The 21,630-nt window shown below is 25.9% G+C and overlaps 1 protein-coding gene across 2 annotated transcripts; it reads right to left on the bottom strand.

The window, feature by feature from the left end:
* Window positions 1–12,286: 12,286 nt before the first annotated feature.
* Window positions 12,287–21,629, bottom strand: LOC107452218 (sesquipedalian-2). 2 transcript variants are annotated; one of them, XM_016068558.2, is made up of 2 exons: window positions 21,501–21,629; window positions 12,287–13,373 (listed from the first exon to the last, which is right to left on the bottom strand). In XM_016068558.2, the coding sequence occupies exon 2, from the start codon at window positions 13,348–13,350 to the stop codon at window positions 12,577–12,579; it is 774 nt and encodes a 257-aa protein (XP_015924044.1). In that variant the 5' UTR covers window positions 13,351–13,373; window positions 21,501–21,629; the 3' UTR covers window positions 12,287–12,576. The 2 variants fall into 2 exon arrangements, with proteins under 2 accessions (XP_015924044.1, XP_015924043.1); XM_016068557.3 differs by having other exon boundaries at window positions 21,456–21,588.
* Window position 21,630: the final 1 nt, after the last annotated feature.

The following is a 21,630-nucleotide window of genomic DNA, read 5'->3' as shown; positions in this document are numbered from 1 at the left end:
CTGAATTCGCACTTGAGAATGGTTTGTAATAGACTATATCTACAAAGATCTATGCAATTTTAATGACTTATTTTTATGAGAATTTGTGTATTATTACAATAATAATTAAAATTATCTGTGCAGTTAAAAGTCAAATTTTTAAATTAAAAACTAAAGTTATTAGGAATAACTAAGACATTCAAGCTGTTTAAAAATTTACCTTAAGGAGTTGAATAACTATTTTTTTTAAATCAAACTTCATGCAACAAATGCATGATAAGTAATTAATACTTTAAAACTAGAGATATTTAAAAGGATCCATGCAAATTTATCAATTTATTGTGTGATAATTTGACTGTTATACAAGAATATTGAAAATGGTCTATTCAGTTTCATTGACTAATAATTGTATAACATTTTAAAATGAGTCAAATTAATTTAAGGTGTCATAAAATTGGTCTTAAATTTTAGAATTATTTCCATATTTACTTATCAATATATATATATATATATAATTATCATAATATATATAGAATTATTTCCATATTTACTTATCAATATATATTAGGAAATAAAAATTTCCTAAATCAAAAACTATAGTTTGTTTTCAGAATATCTTTTTGTAGTATTGATCAGGGATATTATTTTTTAAAATTAAACTTAAGTGTGTAAACTAACAAGTGCATAATAAAAAGGTTTTAAGTAATAAACACCGTAAAAACAGAATATGTTTAAAAAAAAAAAAATCTATGCAATTTTATAGATTTTTTTTGTATGATAATTTTTGTATCATAGCAATTGAAGTTTGCAGTTTTATTGACTTACGATTGCATTTTAAAATATAATTCAAATATTTGAATTGAAGTTATTCAAAATAACTAAGGGCATTCAAGGTGTTCAAAATTGTTCTTAATTTTAATTGTTTTCCTAATGCCTTATCAATGTATTTTATTTAAGGAATTTAAAAATTTCTAAAATAAAAATAACTTGTTTCCAGAATGTCTTGTTGAGGTATTAGACAGTTAAAAGAATTAAATACTATTTTTTTTAATCAAACTTAAAACGACTAATGCTATTAAGTAATTAAAATAGCTATTAAATAATTAATACTGTATAAATTTACAATATTTTAAATAATCAAAACCAATTTTTGACAAAGACTTAATGCAATTTGCTTCTACCTTAAATATTTATTATATTTCAATTTTTTAATGATAATGAACTGTGTTATATGGATATTCTAAGTGATTTATGCAATTTTATTGATTTACTTGTATGACAATTGGAATATTATACAACGATAATTAAAATGATCTATGCAGTTTCATTGCCTTATGATTGTATAACATGTCGAATTTTTGAATTAAAAATAAGTTATTTAAAATAACTATTGGCAAGGTGTTAAAAGTGAATAACTTAAGTATTTAAATATTTGCTTTTAATAAAACTCAAAGCAACTATTGAATAATAAATAGCTAATAAGTAATTAGTACTCTAAAAATTGACCAAAAAAACAACAGAAATATTTTTAAATGATCGAAGCCAATTTTTAATGAAAACTTAATCCAATTGCTTTTACCTTAAATATTTATTACATTGCAATTTTTAATAATGCTGAATTGTGTTTTATGAATGTTTAAAATGAACTATGCAATTTTACTTGTATGACAATTTAAGTGTTATACAATGATAATTAAAATGATCTATGCAGTTCTATTGCCTTATGATTGTATAACATTATTATCAAATTTTTGAATTAAAAATAAGTTATTTAAAATAACTAGGGCATTCTAGGTGTTAAAAGTAAGTACCTTAAGTATTTAAATATTATTTGTTTAATAAAATTTAAAGTGACTAATGCATAATAAAGAGCTATTATGTAATTGATAATCTAGAAATTGACAGGAAAAAATTTTTTCATCTGAAAACCAATTTTTGATGAACACTAAATGCAATTTGTTCTTACCTTAGATGTTTATTACATTGCAATTTTTTAATCATGCTGAATTATATTTTATGAATATTCAAAATAATCTATGCAATTTTATTGAATTATGTGTAGGAGTATTGGGGTATTGTTCAAGGATAATTAAATTGATCTATGCAGTTTTATTGCCTTGTGACTATATAACATAATGCCAAATTTTTAAGTTAAAAATAAAAAATATTTAAAATGACTAAGGCAAGATGTTAAAAAGTAAGTACTTTAAGCATTTAAATACTGTTTTTTTTTTAATTAAACTTAAAGTGATTAATGCATAATAAATAGCTATTAAATAATTAATACTCTAAAAATTTGAAGGAAAAAAAATTTAAATTATCAAAACCAATTTTTGTCAAAAACTTAATACAATTTCATCTTACCTTTATTCAGTACATTGCAATTTATTAATTATACTGAATAGTATTTTATGAATAATTAAAATGATTTATGCAATTATATTGCTTTACTTGTATAACAATTTGGTTATTATACAAGGATAGTTAAAATGATCTATGCAGTTCTATTGCCTTATGCTTGTATAACGTATCAAATTTTTAAATTTAAAATAAGATATTTAAACTAACTGAAAGTATTCAGTATGTTAAAAGTTAGTACCTTATGCATTTAAATACTATTTTTTTAATTAAACTTAAAGCGACTGATGCATAATAATTAGCTATTAAATAATTAAATGTCTTAAAATTGAAAGAAATACATAATAAATAAAAATTTAAGTGTTCAAAACCAATTTTTGATGAAGACTTAATGAAATTTGCAATTACCTTAAATATTTATTGCTTTGCAATTTTTTAATTATGCTGAATTGTATTATCTGAACATTTAAAATGATTTACGCAATTTTATTAATTTACTTGTACGACAATTTGGGTATTATGCAAGGATAACTGAAATGATCTTTGCAGTACTATTGCCATGTGATTGTGTAAACATTTTATTAAATTTTTTGATTAAAAATAAGTTATTTAATATAACTAAGGGCATTCAAGGTGTTAAAATACTATATTTTTAATCAAACTTAACGCAAAATAGGCCTGATAATTGCCGTATATCCCAGTATAGAAGTTAACCACACACACACACAAAAAAAAAAAGTTTGAACAATTTTAAAATTGAACGTGAGAAAATTAAGTATACTTAATTTCTTAAGTCAAAAATATTGAAATATTTTTGAATAAATAGTCTCAACTTTTTTTATTCTTTTTTTTTTTCCAAACATAATTGAAAGTTTTTTTTTTTTTTTTTAAAAAGAACCTTGATATATAAAGAAAATAGAGAAAATGCAAAGTTAATTGTATATAGCATTTTTAAAATAGTTTATGAAAGGGCTAAATTGATACAGAGTTATTTTTATCTGTCTCATTGTTTATTATGCATCGATAGTTCACGATCATCGAATGTCTGACTTTAATATCGGTGTATAAGTCAACCCCCTCATTTTCATAAAATTTTGAAATGTTGACTTGTACACCAGGATATACGGTAACTATTAAGTTGATACTGCAAAATATATGCACTTTTCTTCAGGCAAATTTTTTTTTATTATTTAAATTTATTACATTTAACATAATTACTGATATTATTAAAAGAAAAAAAAAATCTTTATTTGTGTAAACTTAAATAAGAAATTTGTTTGAGTCTGAAAAGATTTGTAACTTATCACTTCCAGTATCTGTATGAAGAATAATGTTGTGCTTTGTTAAACAACAATTAAGATATCTCGTAAGTGCAGTTTACTTAAGTTTTAAAGGAATGCTCAATTTCACTTCTACAATATGCAGAGATTAGTTGAAATTTACTTGCAGATTTGGGCAAAACATTTTCCCCTTATACACAGAATGAGTTTATAATTTTTTTAAAATTAATGTTACAATGTATACTAGTCTTCATTAATAACTAAAAAAATTTTTTTAATTTCAAAGCTTTAATATACAATTGTTTAAATGGGTCACAGTGCCTAAAAATGGATAAATGTTTAAATTTTTTATTGCTTATTTTAAAAACTTTGAACACAAGAAAAATTTCATCACTTTATTTCCTTTATTTAGCAAGTTATAAGCAATATTAGGTAGAAAGTTATCTGTGAGGTAAAATCGAATTCAAAAGTGCTTTTTCTCATTGATGTAAATATTATTTTAATCCCCAATGGGTTTTTTTTCCCCATTGTAGATTTTTTTTTTTTACAATTAGCTTGTTACGCCCAATAAAAGTGTACTGTACATTGAATAAGCATGTTAATAATTATTAAAATTTTTACAGAATGTTAAACCTGGATGACCAATACTTTTCACGTTTTTTCTTCATTTTTTCTATGTAAATTATTGTAAAAAATTTAACTATTTGAGTGCACATATTTGTAGTGCAGTTTATTGTTATTATTAAGTAAAGAAATTTTTTTGGAAAAACAAATTATCAATTCTTAGTATAGTTGGCATGTAAAGCGCCCAAACATTATTTCTTTTATTTAAAAAACATAAACCATAGGGTACTATCAAGAAATTCTGTTTTAATTAATGTTTACACAAGATTATTTCACGGTTATAGTTATTTGGGTATTTTATTTTTTTTTAAATTTACAATACACTTTAGATATTAATTCCCTTTTAAGGAAAATTAGGCAGTTGTTTCTGCATAATCACATAGCTTATATTTTTTTACTGTGATTGTTTTTATGAATTACAGAACTTATTATGTAATGTTTTATTTAAATTTACTTTATACAATACTTATTGTAACCATATGAAGGTGTAAATTCTAATGTGAAATAGTGGTAAAAATGTATCAATTTATTGTACTTGCTTTCATGTGATATTTTTTTTTTTTTTTAACGAAAAAGGTATTTGTATGCACAAAAATCTCAAGTGAAAATCAATAATTCACTAATAAAGCAATAATAGAATAAAAGTTGCAGAAAATACTTATGTAAAATGGGAAGAATTAATTTATGAATATACTTATCTGATAGTGTCTACTAAATGCTGTCGAAATTCATTATATTAGCACACAATCCTGATATTTTCAGAATTATTTTTGAGAATTAACACTAATATGTTTGAAATATCTTTCTTTTGTTCTTTGATACTTATTTTTGTGATTTTAAATTTCATGTTTCTTTCTGAGCAGCATGAAGCAATACAAAAAAGAAAAAAAACTTTTAAAATAATGTTAATCTCCAGTTTGCTTTTTAAGTCAGTAATTTTTATTTCCTTTATTTATAATTTTCAAAGACTTAATTTAACTTTAATTTGCTTTTTAAAAAACAGAACTACAATTAATTAAAAAAAAATGTGTGTATCTTATTGCAATATATTTTGTGAAACACAGTGCTTCAGTACTTAAATAATTACATTTTATAAAGCTTTAATACAGACACTTTTGATTTTTTTAAAAAAAATATAAAATCCAAATTTCTTTAGTAAAGTGTGTCTGAAATGAATATATTTATATTTGCTTTTAATTGTGATATTAATTTATTTTTGGTTTAATTTATTCTATATAATATATATATATATATCTTAAATATTTGATTTCAATGTTTTATGAATGAAGTCGTTTTAAGAAGTGAGTTAAAGGGATTCCAGTGGAAGTTATTATTTTTGAAATTGCTCACAATACAATTATTAAAATTAGGCATATGGAAGAGCTTAATTCGTGTGCTTATAGCTGATTTGTGGCAGCAATAATTTAAACTAAGAACATAAACATGCAAAAAAAAAAAAAAAAACGAAACCGATTTACTGCTCAGCCTAAAATGGAGGAATCATGTGTCATAGGTGCTTCCGAATGATTTTGTACATAGTTATTTTTCTTTCATTCATCTTGCACTGTGGCACATTCAACTTAGAAAGGACCGCGAAGAACATATAATGTTAATTCTTTGTTCAAAATAACATTTTATTTTCATTTATTTTTTCTTTTTAAATTTTGTTATGATCTCATCAATAAAACTGAATATTTTTTTAATATTTTACTACTAGATTTTTCTGGATTTTATTTATTTCTAATTTCTGATGGTCTATACATAAATCATATATTTTTCTCTGTAGTGATTTGTAAGAGAACCCTTTTAGAAAATAATGCTACAAAATCTACATAAAAAAGGAAATTTAAATCATAATCATCTGTTTAATAAGAAATGATTTTAATCCGGTGCAGTGTTTATTTATGTCCCAAGATTTTAATTCTTTTGTATAAATGAGCTTTCTTATTCTTTGCTTTTATTTATTTTTTAAAATACTTTTTTTTATGTTTTGTGATCGATGAGATTTTTATTGCACACGTGTAAGCTAAGAATTTATTTTAAATACTTTTCCTCAAAAGTACTCTAATGTACAGTTTCTTTATTGCTTGTAAAGTTTTTATTTATGATGCATTTATATATATATGAATTCATACCTTTCATTGATATCATTTTTAACTTCCGCCATCCTTTTCTGTACAGTTGATTAGAAAAATAAAATAATAAAAAAAAAAGTAAAAACTGATGACATAAAGATATATCATTTTGTTTGATAAATGCTGCAAATGTACAAATCAGTTTTTCTTTGTTCATAATAAATCTATTTAACTGGTTTATGTTTATTTTTACTATTCACACTGTTGCATGACATTTTAACACTTATGTTATTTTGTACTTATGAACCCTACTTACAAGAAGAGCTCATGACTTGGGATAGACCTGAAAATTTAAATTTTCAGTTGGTAGCCACTTTTTCCTCAAACCTAATGAGTCTATAACCGATATCTATAGGTCCTTTTCATTTCAATTTAATTTCATAATAATTAACGCACCTTTACAGAAAATTTTATTCAAAAATTCATATTAGAAATAATCTATGGTTATAAAAATTTATTTCAACAATAAAAATATTATAAATGTGTGACAATTTAATTAAATATGTGAATTGTCGAAGAACTCTCCTTCCGCCGCATGAATCTTGCATCACTTATTGATAGATTCTAAAGCAGGGCTGTCCAACTGGCATGCGGCACGCCAACTTCTTATTCAGGCTGGCCGACCTCTGTTTTCCCATTAAAATGTAAGCAAATTGTTTTATAATCCTTCTGTTCCATTGTTTTATAATTAATAATTCAACTATTAATTGTTATTGTACAAGAGGTTATTGTTCAACTTTTTCAAACTGCGGCCCGCCAGGTGATCAGTGCCCGGAATTCTGGCCCGTGGGCTCTTTGCAGTTGGACAGCCCTGTTCTAAAGGATCAAAATTTTGAATGGAGACATAAGACATTTTAATGAAAATTCTATTTTCGAGAGTCTTTTTGCATTGATATACTACTTTTAGCATTAAAGGATTTTTTTTTTTAAAAAAAAAGATGGAAAAAACTACCAATTGAGCGAGTAGTTATTTCCAGATAATTAGGGTTGAATCTTAGTGTGGCAGTAGAATACCTTTTGTGGTTTTTGACTCTTATTATAATAAAGAGTTAGCCAATGAATTATGAGAAAGCACCATTTAAAAACTCAGGTTGAGTTTATATACTAATTAAATCTCTATGGCCAGCGTAGGCAATAAACAGGGCTAGGATGTTGATGTTCTAAAAAATTTAAAAATATAAATTCTAAAAATCATTAAAAATTCCATTAAAATTAAAAATAATGCCTTTAAATTTTCGAGAGTGCTTTTTTTATGTATATATACATAAAGTAATAATTAAAATAAATCTGAAATTCATGTATAAAATTATATCCAAATAAATACCTAATAATTTAAAATATCGATAAATAAAAGTTAATCAATCTCTACTATCTTAAAGAACAACAGAATTTCATTGAATTAACAAATGTTTTTGATATTCTTAAAATCGCAATTTGATTAGAATGTTTTCCAATAATTTTGTTACATAATGCTATTTAATGGTTTTTAATTTGGAGTTCTCAAAAGGAAATTAAATGCAATTTTTCATTTACTGCAATTAATAGAGAAAAATTCTGAGCAAAATACTCTTAAAATGGAAAATATACAAAATTCATGTTACGACTAACAAAACAAAAGTTTGAAGAAATGACCTAAAAATTATGAATAAAGAAAAGAAATACAGTAAAACTTGTGTAAGTTGACCACTTGTGATGCATTGTTTTAGTGGTCAACTTATAGATGGGTTGTGTCATTGTTTACTTTTTCGTCTTCTATATCATGTTGCTATATATTTAAAAAAAATTTTCATCACTTCATTTAAAAATTTTATTTAGCAAGTAGCCAAATGAATATCTTAAGAAATGTGTTTAAACCTGAATGAACTTCAATTTGTAACATATAATTCTAATATTTAACTAATTTTCTTAAAAAAATTATTTCGTTAGTTATGCATGTGAAGTGTTTAATAAAAATAATTTCTTAAAATGTCAGAACACGAAAACATGTAATTTGAAAACTTTAACAAAACAAAATTATTTGAAATTTTTTCTGTTATTACTACACTTACAAAGCTATTTGTTATAAAAATATTCCCTCATTGTTGTTTGGCGCTGTTGTTTAGACTTTACATCAGTCCAATGTTTTGAATGAAAGAAATGGTCAAAACCTGACCCCCTACAGTTTCCCCAGATAGTCAACTCACAAAAGGGTTTAGATTAGCTTTTTACACTATTTCGCCAAACAAGTGAAATTTTAACATACATTGCAAAATGACAGAAAATTTTCTGAATTTTTTTTTTCTGGTCAACTTATGAGGGTTTTAGAATAGAATTTCATAATACTCCTAGACAAAATTGACTTATTTCAGTGGTCAACATACAAGATAGACAGGTGGTCAAGTTACAAAGGTTTTGCTTCTTTATATTATACAGGAAAAATTCCGTTCTTGATAATTGAGGTCAACTTATGCAGGTGTCCAACTTACAAGGGTGGTCAACTTGGCAGGTTTCACTGTACCAAGAAAGCATTTCGTATCATCTTGGTAATATACTTTTCGCCGGGAAGCTTTGAGTTCGATTGTCGCTGACGTTTATTTTTCTGTTGTGTACTTTTAGTAAATGTAATAACGTCGTACTATTTTTTGAAAAAAATTATTAAATATTGCACTATTCAAGTAATAACTCAATCTTTTAATCAATATGTTAATAAAAATTATAACTTTTGTCTTTAACAAAGTTAATTAAAAGTTTTAAATTGTTCCTATCTTGCATTCTATTCAGAATATTCTATTTCATTTTAATCTATCAGTATATATATACATTGCTGTACACATTATGTTACATTTTAAAGATTAAACTATTACAGTTATTAAAATAACAAATAAATAAAATTATTTATGTTTAAATTAATAATGTTCGTAAGCAACAATGTTTTGCCAAGATTAATATCGTGAGTAGGTAACCGAAAATTGCCCCCGAAATTCTGGATAGAACTCTAGGTCAGCCACTGCTGTTGGTCTAATAGTGAGACTTATCTATGTTGTTGTTCATTTACGTCGCACTAGAGCTGCACAATGGGCTATTGGCGACGGTCTGGGAAACATCCCTGAGGATGATCCAAAGACATGCCATCACAATTTTGATCCTCTGCATAGGGGATGGCACCCCAGCTTCGGTAGCCCGACGACCTGCACGCGAAGTCGAGCACTTTACGGTAGAACAGTTTAACGAGGACCAATGCCGCGCACCCTCGGTCCCTACGCAGACTGATCCAAGTGGTCACCCACCTGCACACTGACAGCAACCAGTGATGCTTGACTTCGGTGATCTGCTGAGACTTATCTATAATATAAACGTTGTGCTTAAGTTTTTAAAGGCAATTTTTTTCTGAGTTGGGTGGCATGGTGCGTCTTATACGAAAGTAGGAAGCTGACAATAGTGTGAGTAATCTTTTTAAAGTGAAAACCATACTATCTTTTTTTTTTTTTTTTAAAGAGACTTTCAGCGTCGCTATTGCAATTTGAATTCAATAACGATTATGCTATATATAATTATGAATTTTTATTATTTAAGTCATACAGGTTTTTATATTAATATTAAAATACAAAAGATTAATTATTAATTTAACCTTTGGGGTAGTAGGTCTATTCATAGCCAGCATAGTTAAGAACCATACTGATCCCTCAATCAGAGGCACCGGGATGGGAGGTCGCTACTATTCGGCACATTTTGCTTGGACATTCTGCATGCTTACGCAAATTCATTTCCTCTTATATTAATTAGAAAACATAAAGGAAATTATTAACACGTTTTACTTTGTTTAAATTTCTAATTTATTTGAAGTAAAAATTTTTTTTTAAAATCCTAGGACTGAGGAGCAATAAATTATGTATAAAACCGAAAATATTAAGCATAAAGTCACGTTTACTATATTCGTATCTACTACATTATTGCTAACTTTTAAAATTCAACAAATAAAGATATTTTAAATAAGTTAAGTAAACTTTTTATTTACAATTAATTTTTGTTTTATTTTAAATTTTTAACTACTCAAATTATGTTTTAATTTTAAAACACAATTCTCAGAATATATGTTTAATTTCTATCCGGTTTTCGACGAGATTTGCCGATTACTAAATTGTTATTCGATTCATGAGAGAGTGAAAAATTGTCTTTATCTTAGCTGCGAATTAATTTTTCTTCTTTTTTCAAATGGTTCATTATACATTTTATTTATTGACTAGAACCAGGGTTGGCAGGTTTTTGACATGTGACAGTTTTTGACAGTTTAAACCATGGTTTAAACCGTCACGTCAAAAACCTCACTGTCAAAAATGTCGAAAATGTCAAAAACCTATATTCATATGTGAAATTTAATTAATACATAAAATTTATATATTTTTTAAAGGATAGTGTTTCTAAATATGTTCTAGAAAAAATAAATTTAAAATTTTGAAGAAACACTTATATTTTGAATAGTAACCAAAATCTTGTACTTTTGAAAGCTCACATCTTTTGTAATATTATGTATTCATTTTCATGTGTTATTGAAAATCTGCAGTGATATTATTAAGAAATTTATTTATAACCAAATTTAGTGTATAGTATAGATTATACTAAAAATTAGACATTTTTAAAGATAAACATTAGCAGTTTTGTACATTAGACATCTTTTAAAGAAAAATCTTTTTAATATTCTTTTAAATCTTCTTAATAATCTTTTTAACATAAGACAATACAAATTTAAGTGCTTTCTGTTAAATACACAGAGTAGTTAGTGTCGATTTACAGTATATTCAGCCTATTCATTTACTATGCTGAAAATTTAGTTTATCCAAATACTTGTGAATTTCATTTTGCTGAATACTATATAGTTTTGTTGAATATCTAAATATTCAGCTGTTGAATAATTACTTCTTGCTTTCAAGATATGCATTATTTGTATTCTTAATACAAGTGGAGAAAAAAAAATTAAGAGATAAAAATTGTTTTAAAATGATAAGTGTAATAATTATAAATAAATATAATAAACAATATGAATTATATTTATCATTATTCACAAATATAACTACTTTTAAATTCAAATTAACATACTGGATAATAAAGATATTCGGTTTAACATTAAAATTTTTTTTCATACACTTGTATCAAGTTTGTATTTATACAACATAACTTGTAAGTTCCTTATAAATATTAGTTATACGTTCCTTATATCTCAGAAATGCATAGTAATAAACTTTTAATTTTCTTAAGTATCAAAAATAATTTTTTTTTTCTTCAAAATATAAACATTTAAAAAAATTTTATGCAAAATTTTTCTGCACATGCATTTGAATATAAATTTCTGAGATTTTAAATCTGTTATTTTACCTTAATTTTAATTAAAAAATATTTTAAAACCTGCTGATTACCTATAGTATAATTAAATTTCAATATAATGCATGGCAACTGTTGGTAGTTTTGAAGTTTATATATTTTCTTGGCAAACTTCAGTTTTTGACATTTTTGACGGGTTTTTGACGGTTTAAACCAGTATTATACCCTTGTCATGTCAAAAACCACTTTTTGACGTCAAAAACCCAACCCTGACTAGAACAAAATAACAGTAGTATCGCAACAGTCCTTGGTGTGCCAGTTTTTTCACAAAGGTTAGGATTCCACAATTGCTGATTGTGGCGATAAGGCAGCCTTTACTTTTCAAATGAACTGGTATCCATTGATCTGAAGCATCTATCGATCTGATTGGGATGCATGCCGCCGTTGGATATCGAACCCCATTTCTATTATTTACGCAAAGATGTGGGGGTGGGACAAGCTTTTCACTACACTTATCAGAAACAAATAGTGTGTAAAGTGTAAATGCATGTATGAATGCATTGTTGAATTGCGAAACAACTGTTTGGCAACTCAACAAAACAAGAATTCAACAAATTATTTGGCAAGGTTAAATTTATTTTGTTTCGTCTACCATATAAATAATGAAAATGTTTTAAAAATCTCAATGATAACATGTCAATATTAAATGTAACAACAATGCAAATATTTGTATGAGTTAATTTAGAAATCCATCGCTATTTATTTACATGAAATAAAATGAAATATTTATAAATAGATCATGCTTTCTAACACAATAAGTAAAATTTATAACAAAATTGTAAGATTGTAAAAGTCCATCACAACAATTAAATAAACTTTTTAAAGCCCTTATAAGTAAATTGTTATCAAGCAAACGATATTAAATCTTGATCAGGTTTGGAAGCTGGAGCAGAGCTTTTCTTCTTTTGCTCTTCGAACAACCTACGAAAAATTTGGCCATAATACTCATGTAGCTCAATGAAAAGGTATCGTTGCCTCGACCTAAGACGAGAGCCTGCACCATGATGAAGAAGATCATCTTCTGATGAAGCAGTAGCCATGGCAGAAGAACCATCGACAGGAGCTTCAAGCTCGCCATTTGCCTTCCATTTATCAAAAGGGTTGAATCTAGGAGCACGACCACCAGCTGCAGCGTGCCCAAAAAGACAACCATCAGATCTGTTAGAAGGAAGCTTGCCACCTTTCATCTGATTTGGCACTGTTAAGGAAGCTTGTTTTTCCATCTCTGTTGCTTCATCTAGCTGGCGCTGTAATTCACCAACCATCAATTTGACATAATCATAGCTAGCAGACGCGAGAGCTTTCATCCATTGTTCCATGTTCTCTTGGCTGCTGGCACAAAGAATATAAGTCCTATTACCAGCACCGTGGAACACAAGCTTAAAGGCATAAGTTTCCTCATTTTCAGCGAGTTCCACGGTGCATCCCTCAAGAATGACTAGACCAGCTGGCTCTTTGTCATCTCTTTTTTCGAAATAGAACAGAAGATTTCCTTTTAAGACACACCATCTTTTTTGGAAGCTTTTGTTGACCTCGCCTCGTTTGCCAAGCCAACCTTCTCTATCGATGCAACTTTTTGAGACAGCGAAACTTACCAAATTTTTTTCATTTATCTTCATCTTCCCATTCAAACATAAAAGAACTAGAAGAAATAAAACTCAAATTAAACACCTGTTATACATTTTTTTTTTTACAAACTTCAAATAGTGTATAAATAGCAGGCCATAGAATGTGGAAACTGTGGAAAAACAGTTCCTGTCCGTGTGTTAATTCATTTTTTCTCATAACCAGCTTTAATTGACATAAACCATTTATTCCCCCTTTATCTTTTTTTTCCATCTTACCACAAGTATAACAGTTAATAATTCTCTAATTAATAATCAAATCGTATTTTTTTTTTTAGATTTATTACTCTATCGAACTTCTTGTACATTTTTCGACATATCTTTGTAAATTCAAGTTTCTTGTAGATTTCGAGCAGCAAAAGAAAAATGTAACGTAAAACAAGTTTAATCCAGATATGTTTCGCAAAAATGCACTAAAAATTACAATAATTTTCGAGCAAATTATTGGAATTTTGAAGAAAAAAAATACTTTACGTTAAGTTTATAAACAAATATGGCCCTTACGCCAAATTTTAATTCCACAATCGCATTCTTGTGAACTGTAGAGCCAGTATGGTATTTTTTCCAACAAGTTTAACAGTTGTTCAAAAGTTAAATTTTTTTTTTGTTCCATCTTAATTCTTGTGCACTTTTTTTATACACTTTAGTAATTTCAAGATTATAAGTCTTAGTTTTTGAGCTAAAATAACAGGTAAAAGGTGAACATCCAAAATTTAAGGTGAACAAATTTTAATATAGACTTAATATAGAGACTTAAATTTTATTAACTTATAATTCTAATAGAAAGTTCTCAATTAAATTAACAAGTAAATTAAATTAACAAGTAAAAAAATTATTTATAACATTTAGTGTGCACCATAGTCCCGGAAATGTAAGATCCTTAAGCCCGAGTCTCTCAGGTATGACTCAACACTGCATTCATTTATTTTTAAAATTATTTTAAAAAGTAATTTTATTACTTAAGATTATTTATACTCATTTGTGTATTTTAACATTCGAAGTTTTCATAATTTTGAAGTAGCAGCGATTCGGACCCTTAGAAATTTCGTAACTAAAATTTGTAGCAAAATTTTTGTTAATTTAAATAAAAATGAGTGTCATTTAAAATGTTAATAATAATAATTTATAATAATCTTTATTGGACTGGACAAGTTTTACACTTACATAATTATGGCAGTCGTAATGAATTAGTTGTTTAAATTATTTAGCAATGCTGCAATATTAATTAAAATAATTTATGAAAGTCTCATAAAAAAAAGCTGCATATATCAATTAAAAAAATTGTTTTTTAACAATTCAGTTAAACATCAATGGTAAAACCTTAAAATAATTAGCAAAATGCGTAAATAGTGTACAAATGTGTAGTTCAATTATACTTTGTCAAAAAATTGAAAACCCTGATGTGGTTTGGACAAAATAATAGAAACACTTCTAAACTAACGCATTTTTTTTACCTCTCTCAAAAAATACTTAAAGAATCATTTTATAAATTAATAAGTGCTTAGGTTTTGCGATTTCTCATAGTTATTAATGAAGATTAAAATATTTAGGGGTTTGAGGGATTGACTATAAACTACGAAAGGAAAATAGTGTTCTTGAACACTCTATGCCAAAAAATTTAGCAATAAATTTTTAACTTGTAACAATTATTTTGGTTATTATGTGCGATAATTGCACAAAATTTCGTAAACCTAGCTTAAATATATAAAAAGATAGGGACATTTTTATAAAAAATTATTATTATTATTTTTTTTTTTTGCCTTACGTTTTTTTTTTTTTTTTTTTTTTTTTTTTTTTTTTTTTNTTTTTTTTTTTTTTTTTGCAAAAACTTTAAAAATATTCAATAAAATTTTTGGAGCAATTTAAAATTAAATTCAGAATTATTGCTTTAAAATTTGTTTAAAATTGAGCAAGATATGAGTAATTAAAGCAGTTTTTTTTTAATTCGGCGCATGCGCGGGAAAAATTTTAATTTGTTTCATCTTAATTTTGTAGTGAATCGTATTTGGCAATTAATAAAAAAAGTTCAATTTGAAAATTTTAAAAGTTTCAAAGAATCTTCAAAATAATTTTCATACGTTTTAAAAGAAAGCACAAAATGTTAAAGAGTTTTCCACAAACTTTATTTCGTACTGTTAAAACAAGATTTATTAAAAATGACACAGGCATTGTTGAGAATCATCCAATCATTTCAATATCATTCAGAATCATTTCAGTGTATAAACGCTTATTGCAAAGTATCACCTGTTATTTAATTTTGTCTCCTGTTGCAGAAAACCCATTATCATTATAGTTTCTTAAGAGAAGAAAAAAAAAAACTAAACTAAGAAAATTGCTGAAATTTTTAAGGTATTCAAATCGGACTTTTTTCCTTAATTGCCAATTCACTACAAAATTAAGTTTTTTTTTTTTTTTTTTTAATTTTTCATGCGACCACTTTCAAAAAACCACTTTAATTACTTATATATTGCACAGTTTTCAACGAATTTTGTTTAAATTTTAAAACAAAAATTTTGTAATTAATTTTAAATTGCTCTAAAAAATTTTTTAAAATTTTATTGAATATTTTAAAAGCTATAGCAAAAAAACGTAAGAAAAAAAGTTTTTTTTTTTTTTTTTTTTTTTTTTTTTTTTTTTTTTTNTTAGTGTGTACCACGGCCCCGGAAATGTAAGACCCTTCAGCCCGAGTCTCTCAGGTCTCATAAACCTAACACTGCATTCATTTATTTCTTTAATTTAATTAAAAAATAATTTTATACTTAAAGTTAAGATTATTTATTCTCATTTGTGTATTTTAACATTCGAAGTTTTCATAATTTTGAAGTAGCAGCGATTCGGACCCTTAGAGATTTCGTAACTAAAATTAGTAGCAAAATTGTTGTTAGTTTAAATAAAAATGAGCGTCATTTAAAACGTTAATAATAATAATTTATAATAATTTTTATTGGACTGGACAAGTTTTACACTTACATAATTATGGCAGTCGTAATGAATTAGTTGTTTAAATTATTTAGCAATGCTGTAATATTAATTAAAATAATTTATGAAAGTCTCATAAAAAAAGCTGCATATATCAATAAAAAAAATTTTTTTTTTAACAATTCAGTTAAGAATCACTGGTTAAACCTTAAATAATTAGCAAAATGCGTAAATAGTGTACAAATGTCTTTCTTGTCAAAAAATTGAAAACCCTGATATGGTTTGGACAAAATAATAGAAACACTTCTAAACTAACGCATTTTTTTACCTCTCTCAAAAAATAATTAAAGAATCATTTTATAAATTAATAAGTGCTTCGGTTTAGCGATTTCTCTGAGTTATCAATGAAGTTTAAAATATTTAGGGGTTTTGAGGGATTTGACAACAAATTACGAAAGGAAAATAGTGTTCTTGAACGCCCTACTACGCCAAAAAATTTAGCAATAAATGCTTAACGTGTAACCATTATTTTGTTTATTATGTGCGATAACTGCACAAAATTTCGTAAACCTAGCTTAAATATATAAAAAGATACGGGGCATTTTTATAAAAAATTATTATTATTTTTATTTTTTTTGTCTTACGTTTTTTTTCTTTTGCGAAAACTTTAAAAATATTCAATAAAATTAAACAAAATTTTTGGAACGATTTAAAAATAAATTCAGAATTATTGCTTTAAAATTTGTGAAAAATTTATTTAAAATTGCGTAAAGATATGAATAATTAAATTAGCTTTTTTTTTTATCCGGCGGATGTGCGGGAAAAATTCAAATTTTTTTTTATCTTAATTTTGTAGTGAATCGTATTTGGCAATTAATAAAAAAAGTTCAATTTGAATATTTTGAAAATTTTAAAAGTTTCAAAGAATCTTCAAAGTAATTTTCGTACGTTTTAAAAGAAAGCACAAAATGTTTTCCACAAATTTTATTTCGTACTATTTAACAAGATATATTAAAAATGACACAGGCATTGTCAGGAATCATCCTCTATTAAGTTTTTTTTTTTCTTGGATGTTTTCTTTCCTTACACAATCATTTTTCGGTGTATGAACGTTCATTGAAAGGTATCACCTGTTATTTAATTTTGTCTCCTGTCCTAGAAAACTCATTATCATTTTTACTTCCTTAAAAAAAAAAAAAAAAAAAAAAAAAAAAAAAAAAAAAAATTAAACTAAGAAAATTGCTGAAATTTTTAGGATATTCAAATCGGACTTTTTTTTCCTTAGTTGCCAATTCACTACAAAATTAAGAAAATTTTTATTTTTTTTTAAAAATGTTTCATGCACATTCACAGTATAAAAATAAAAAAAAACACTTTAATTACTTATATATTGCACAACTTTCAACGAATTTTGTTTAAATTAAAAAAAAAAATTTTTTTTTAATTAATTTTAAATTGCTCTAAAATTTTTTTTTTAATTGTATTGAATATTTTTAAGGCTGTAGCAAAAAAAACGTAAGAAATTTTTTTAAAATTTTTATAAAAATGCCCAGATGTTCAGAAATATTTGAGCTAGGTTTACCAAATTTTCTGCAATTATTGCATATAACAACCAAAATAATTGTTACAAGTAACAACTTGTTCACCACATTTTTTTTTTTTTTTGGCACAGGATGTTCAAAAACACTATTTTCCGTTTGAAATTTATTGTCGATCCCTTAAACCTCTAAAAGCCTTAAACTTCATTGATAAGTATGAGAAATCGCATGATGTAAGCATTTCTGAAGGTACAAAATGATTCTTTAAGTATTTCTTGAGAAATATGAAAAATGTAGTAGTATAGAAGTGTTTCCATAGCTGCCAACACAGATAGAAAGAAATCCAGTAGATTTTACGAAATAATATAAATTTCATGATAATTGTTGCAAAATATACTAAATATTTTACACATAGGGATTTTTACAGTCATCAAAATAAAAAAACTGCCAATATTTTCCAGCTATGATTTCACATTAAATGATATTGAAATATTATGCATTATGTTTATTCATAACTTTGAATAGTAAAAGGAATTTAATTCAAAGACAGTTAACTGACTTTTGTAAATAAGGTTCACTTTATTATGTATTAGTGACATTTATTTAAATATTCAAGCAAGCAATAATCTCAAAAGGGATTTTTTTAAAGGAAACTTACTCAATGTTAGGTAATTTCCTGAAATGTACAAAAACCAAGAGAATTTTTATAAAACCAGTAGACCAGGAGAAACTGGCAAAATCCAGTAGAGTTGGCAGCTATTTTGTCCATCCCATTGTAACTAACAATCCTATATTAGTGTTGATACATAAGCTAACAGGACATACAATTGGCCATCCCTTAGGAAATAATGAAAAGTGTAACTTAATACTGTGCAACTCAGCCGCTCAACTTGATAATTGCCTAGGTCAGGTCAGGAATGTGAGTCTACAATGTTTCGCATACATGTTGCAACCGTTAACTGGAATTTTGATTCCACAATTCTACCAAATTTCTAAAAGGTCAACTGCCCACTATTCCACCACACATTTTCTATGAGATACAAGATAAGTGATTTTACGGGGGAATCGAGATGCAATAAGGCATTTGAGTCTTCATAAAACCAATCTCAATCTCTCATCCCAATAAACTTTTTTGTGTCATCTTGAAGAATAAGGTTAGCAATAGCATACTCATCATGAAGATGTTGAGTGAAAAGCAGCACTAGATCATACAGAATGCTAAAATAAATATGTTTTGAGTAAGAAGTCAACTGCGTAAGCATGCCCTAACCGTAAGAAGAAAAACACATTCACAAATGAGTTTTGTGATTTGAGTTTAAACAAGTTTTTTAATTTCTTTGAAAATTCTAAAGAAGAACAAAAAGGAAAATATTCAAATTTTTGAGAGAAAAATAACTGACGGAAGTTTAGCTCACTCCAAGTTATGAAACTTAACATTGTTATAAAAAGTAAAGTATTTCTGCAACAGCCTCAATTATGGGACAGCGGTCCATGGAGTTTAAGGAAAACCGTCTCTCTCCTTAAAATTTTCCTTAATTAAAACATTAATAACCCATAAGCATTTTATTATAAAACACTAGTTTCGAAGCCCTCTGTACTCCAAGTTTCAAATGAATAAACCCGAAATTCAAAAATATTCTTTCAATTGATGCTGTAATTGATACTAAAATGTAGACAAACCAAAACATAATATTTTTTCATAATAATTATTTTTTTTTACTATTTTTATAGATGATAAATAATATAAATTATAATTGTAGCAATTATAATGCAAGTATTGTGCAAGAATTAACTTCTAAGAAAATGTTCCTAATGAAAATAAAGAAACTTGCCCCAAGTTTTTGTCATATTTCGACAGCATTTGACAACTTTATAAGCATTTTTTTAATATTTTTATGGATGATAAATAATATAAATTATAATTGTAGTAATTATAATGCAAGTATTGTGCAAGATTTAACTTCTAAGAAAATGTCCCTAATGAGAATAAAGAAAGTTTCCCAAAGTTTTTGTCATATTTCGACAGCATTTAAAGCTTTTTGACATGTCATATCAAAAATCAGTTTTCCGCATCAAAAACCTAATCCTACTTAGCAGACTGATATTAGAAAAGAGAGGCGACTTTAATTTAAAGTTAGGCAGAACAAAAGTTTTTTAACAGATAAAAATATTTTGCTTAATATGCTTGAACTTCTTGAGTAATATATTAATCTTTTATCTATTATAAACTCTTTTAGACTTTAAAAACTCTTATTTCAAATAATGTAAATAATATTTCCAATAATTATTGTTTTAAGTATTGTAATTGTGCATTTGTAATGAATAAGAGATATTTTTACTGTCAGATAGAAATAATTAATGAAAAGATGTGATAATTAAACCAATGACACATAAATCAACAGATTTTAAAAAGTATCTTCATAACCTATTATTAATCATTGAAAATAATGTATGGTTTTTCTTTGGAAATCATACAGAGCTTGAAAACTGTTATAATCATTTGAGGAGGTGTTTCTTTCTTTAAACAGAAGCTTAACTTTTAATAAAAATATTAAAATTAAGCTACTGTAATAAAATATTATTTTGTTTCTTTCATACACTTCCAGAAGTTTTACATTATCTCTAACTAAGAATTCACATCTTTATATTTATATAAATTAGCTATTAAATAATGAAACTTTAAATGCTTACAAAAACAACAAGTAAATAACGAGAAGAACTTTATAACAAAAGTAAATAATGAGAAGAATTTTATAACAAAAGTAAATAATAAGAAGAATTTTATAAATATTTAAACATATTTCTAATATTTGTGCTTACTCAGAGTTTCCCAAATTGTTTCGGGTAAAAAATTAAATATTGTATAATGTTCATATTTTATGAAGTTTAAAAAGTCATACTAAGCTTAACTGTAGACAATTTGTGAAAAATATTGCAAAAGTCTACTCAAAAAACAGCATTATTTACTTCCTACCTATTCATATAAAGAGTCATACTGCCTAAATTTTATACATAAATTGAATAATATATTTATTATAGATTTCACAATAAACAATCTAAATAACATCTTAATAATCTAGTTATTTATAATGCGCAAGAGATGGTGATGGTTTCAAGGACCTAATCTCAATTGTGGAATATAAGAATATGCTGAGATTTGAAAATTTCATATCTGCTTCTTTAAGAATGCACATTATTTAAAAATTATAATATAAAAATTAGCAGTATTTATTTTCACCAATTAGTATTCCATAATACACTGTTACTAAGTGTCAATTTAAGTAACTATTTTTAAATTCCATTTGTAGGCTCTGTTGAACTGTAAAATATATATATTTTCTTATGTATAAGAAATGATACATCCTACATCTATAAACATTTAATAAGCATTAATTTGTACTTCCTTTGTTAGAGATTAGTTAATAATAAACCCGATGATAAACACATAAAGCCACACCCTCTCAATATTAAGTGATTGCAGTAACATTAAACATGATAAATCATTTTTATAATTTTAGTATCATCACAACGACCATGCATGTTATTCAACAAATGCAAAGAGATGTTAAAAAGGAGCCAAGTTTTGAAAAAAATATCTTAATAATTTCATAGAAATAAATAAGAAATAATTCTCCCACTAACTTCATTTTCCAGTAAAAAATAAATTCATATTGCTGCTTCACTCACATTGTTTACTTTGTTTTCTTCAGATTTCACTCCCACTCCCATTAGAATTTATAGCGACAGTACTTTCTTGCAAGGAAAATGCTCGAACGCGCATGCTCGATCACCGGGAAAAGCTGTTTGGCGACTTTCA

Source organism: Parasteatoda tepidariorum, chromosome 7 (assembly GCF_043381705.1).
Source record: "Parasteatoda tepidariorum isolate YZ-2023 chromosome 7, CAS_Ptep_4.0, whole genome shotgun sequence".
NCBI classification, from domain to species: domain Eukaryota; kingdom Metazoa; phylum Arthropoda; class Arachnida; order Araneae; family Theridiidae; genus Parasteatoda; species Parasteatoda tepidariorum.
This window is presented reverse-complemented; position numbering and strand designations above follow the sequence as displayed.

What these genes read in the sequence shown, in the direction of transcription:
- LOC107452218 (XM_016068558.2), bottom strand. Translation starts at nt 13,350, where the DNA reads ATGAAGATAAATGAAAAAAATTTGGTAAGTTTCGCTGTCTCAAAAAGT.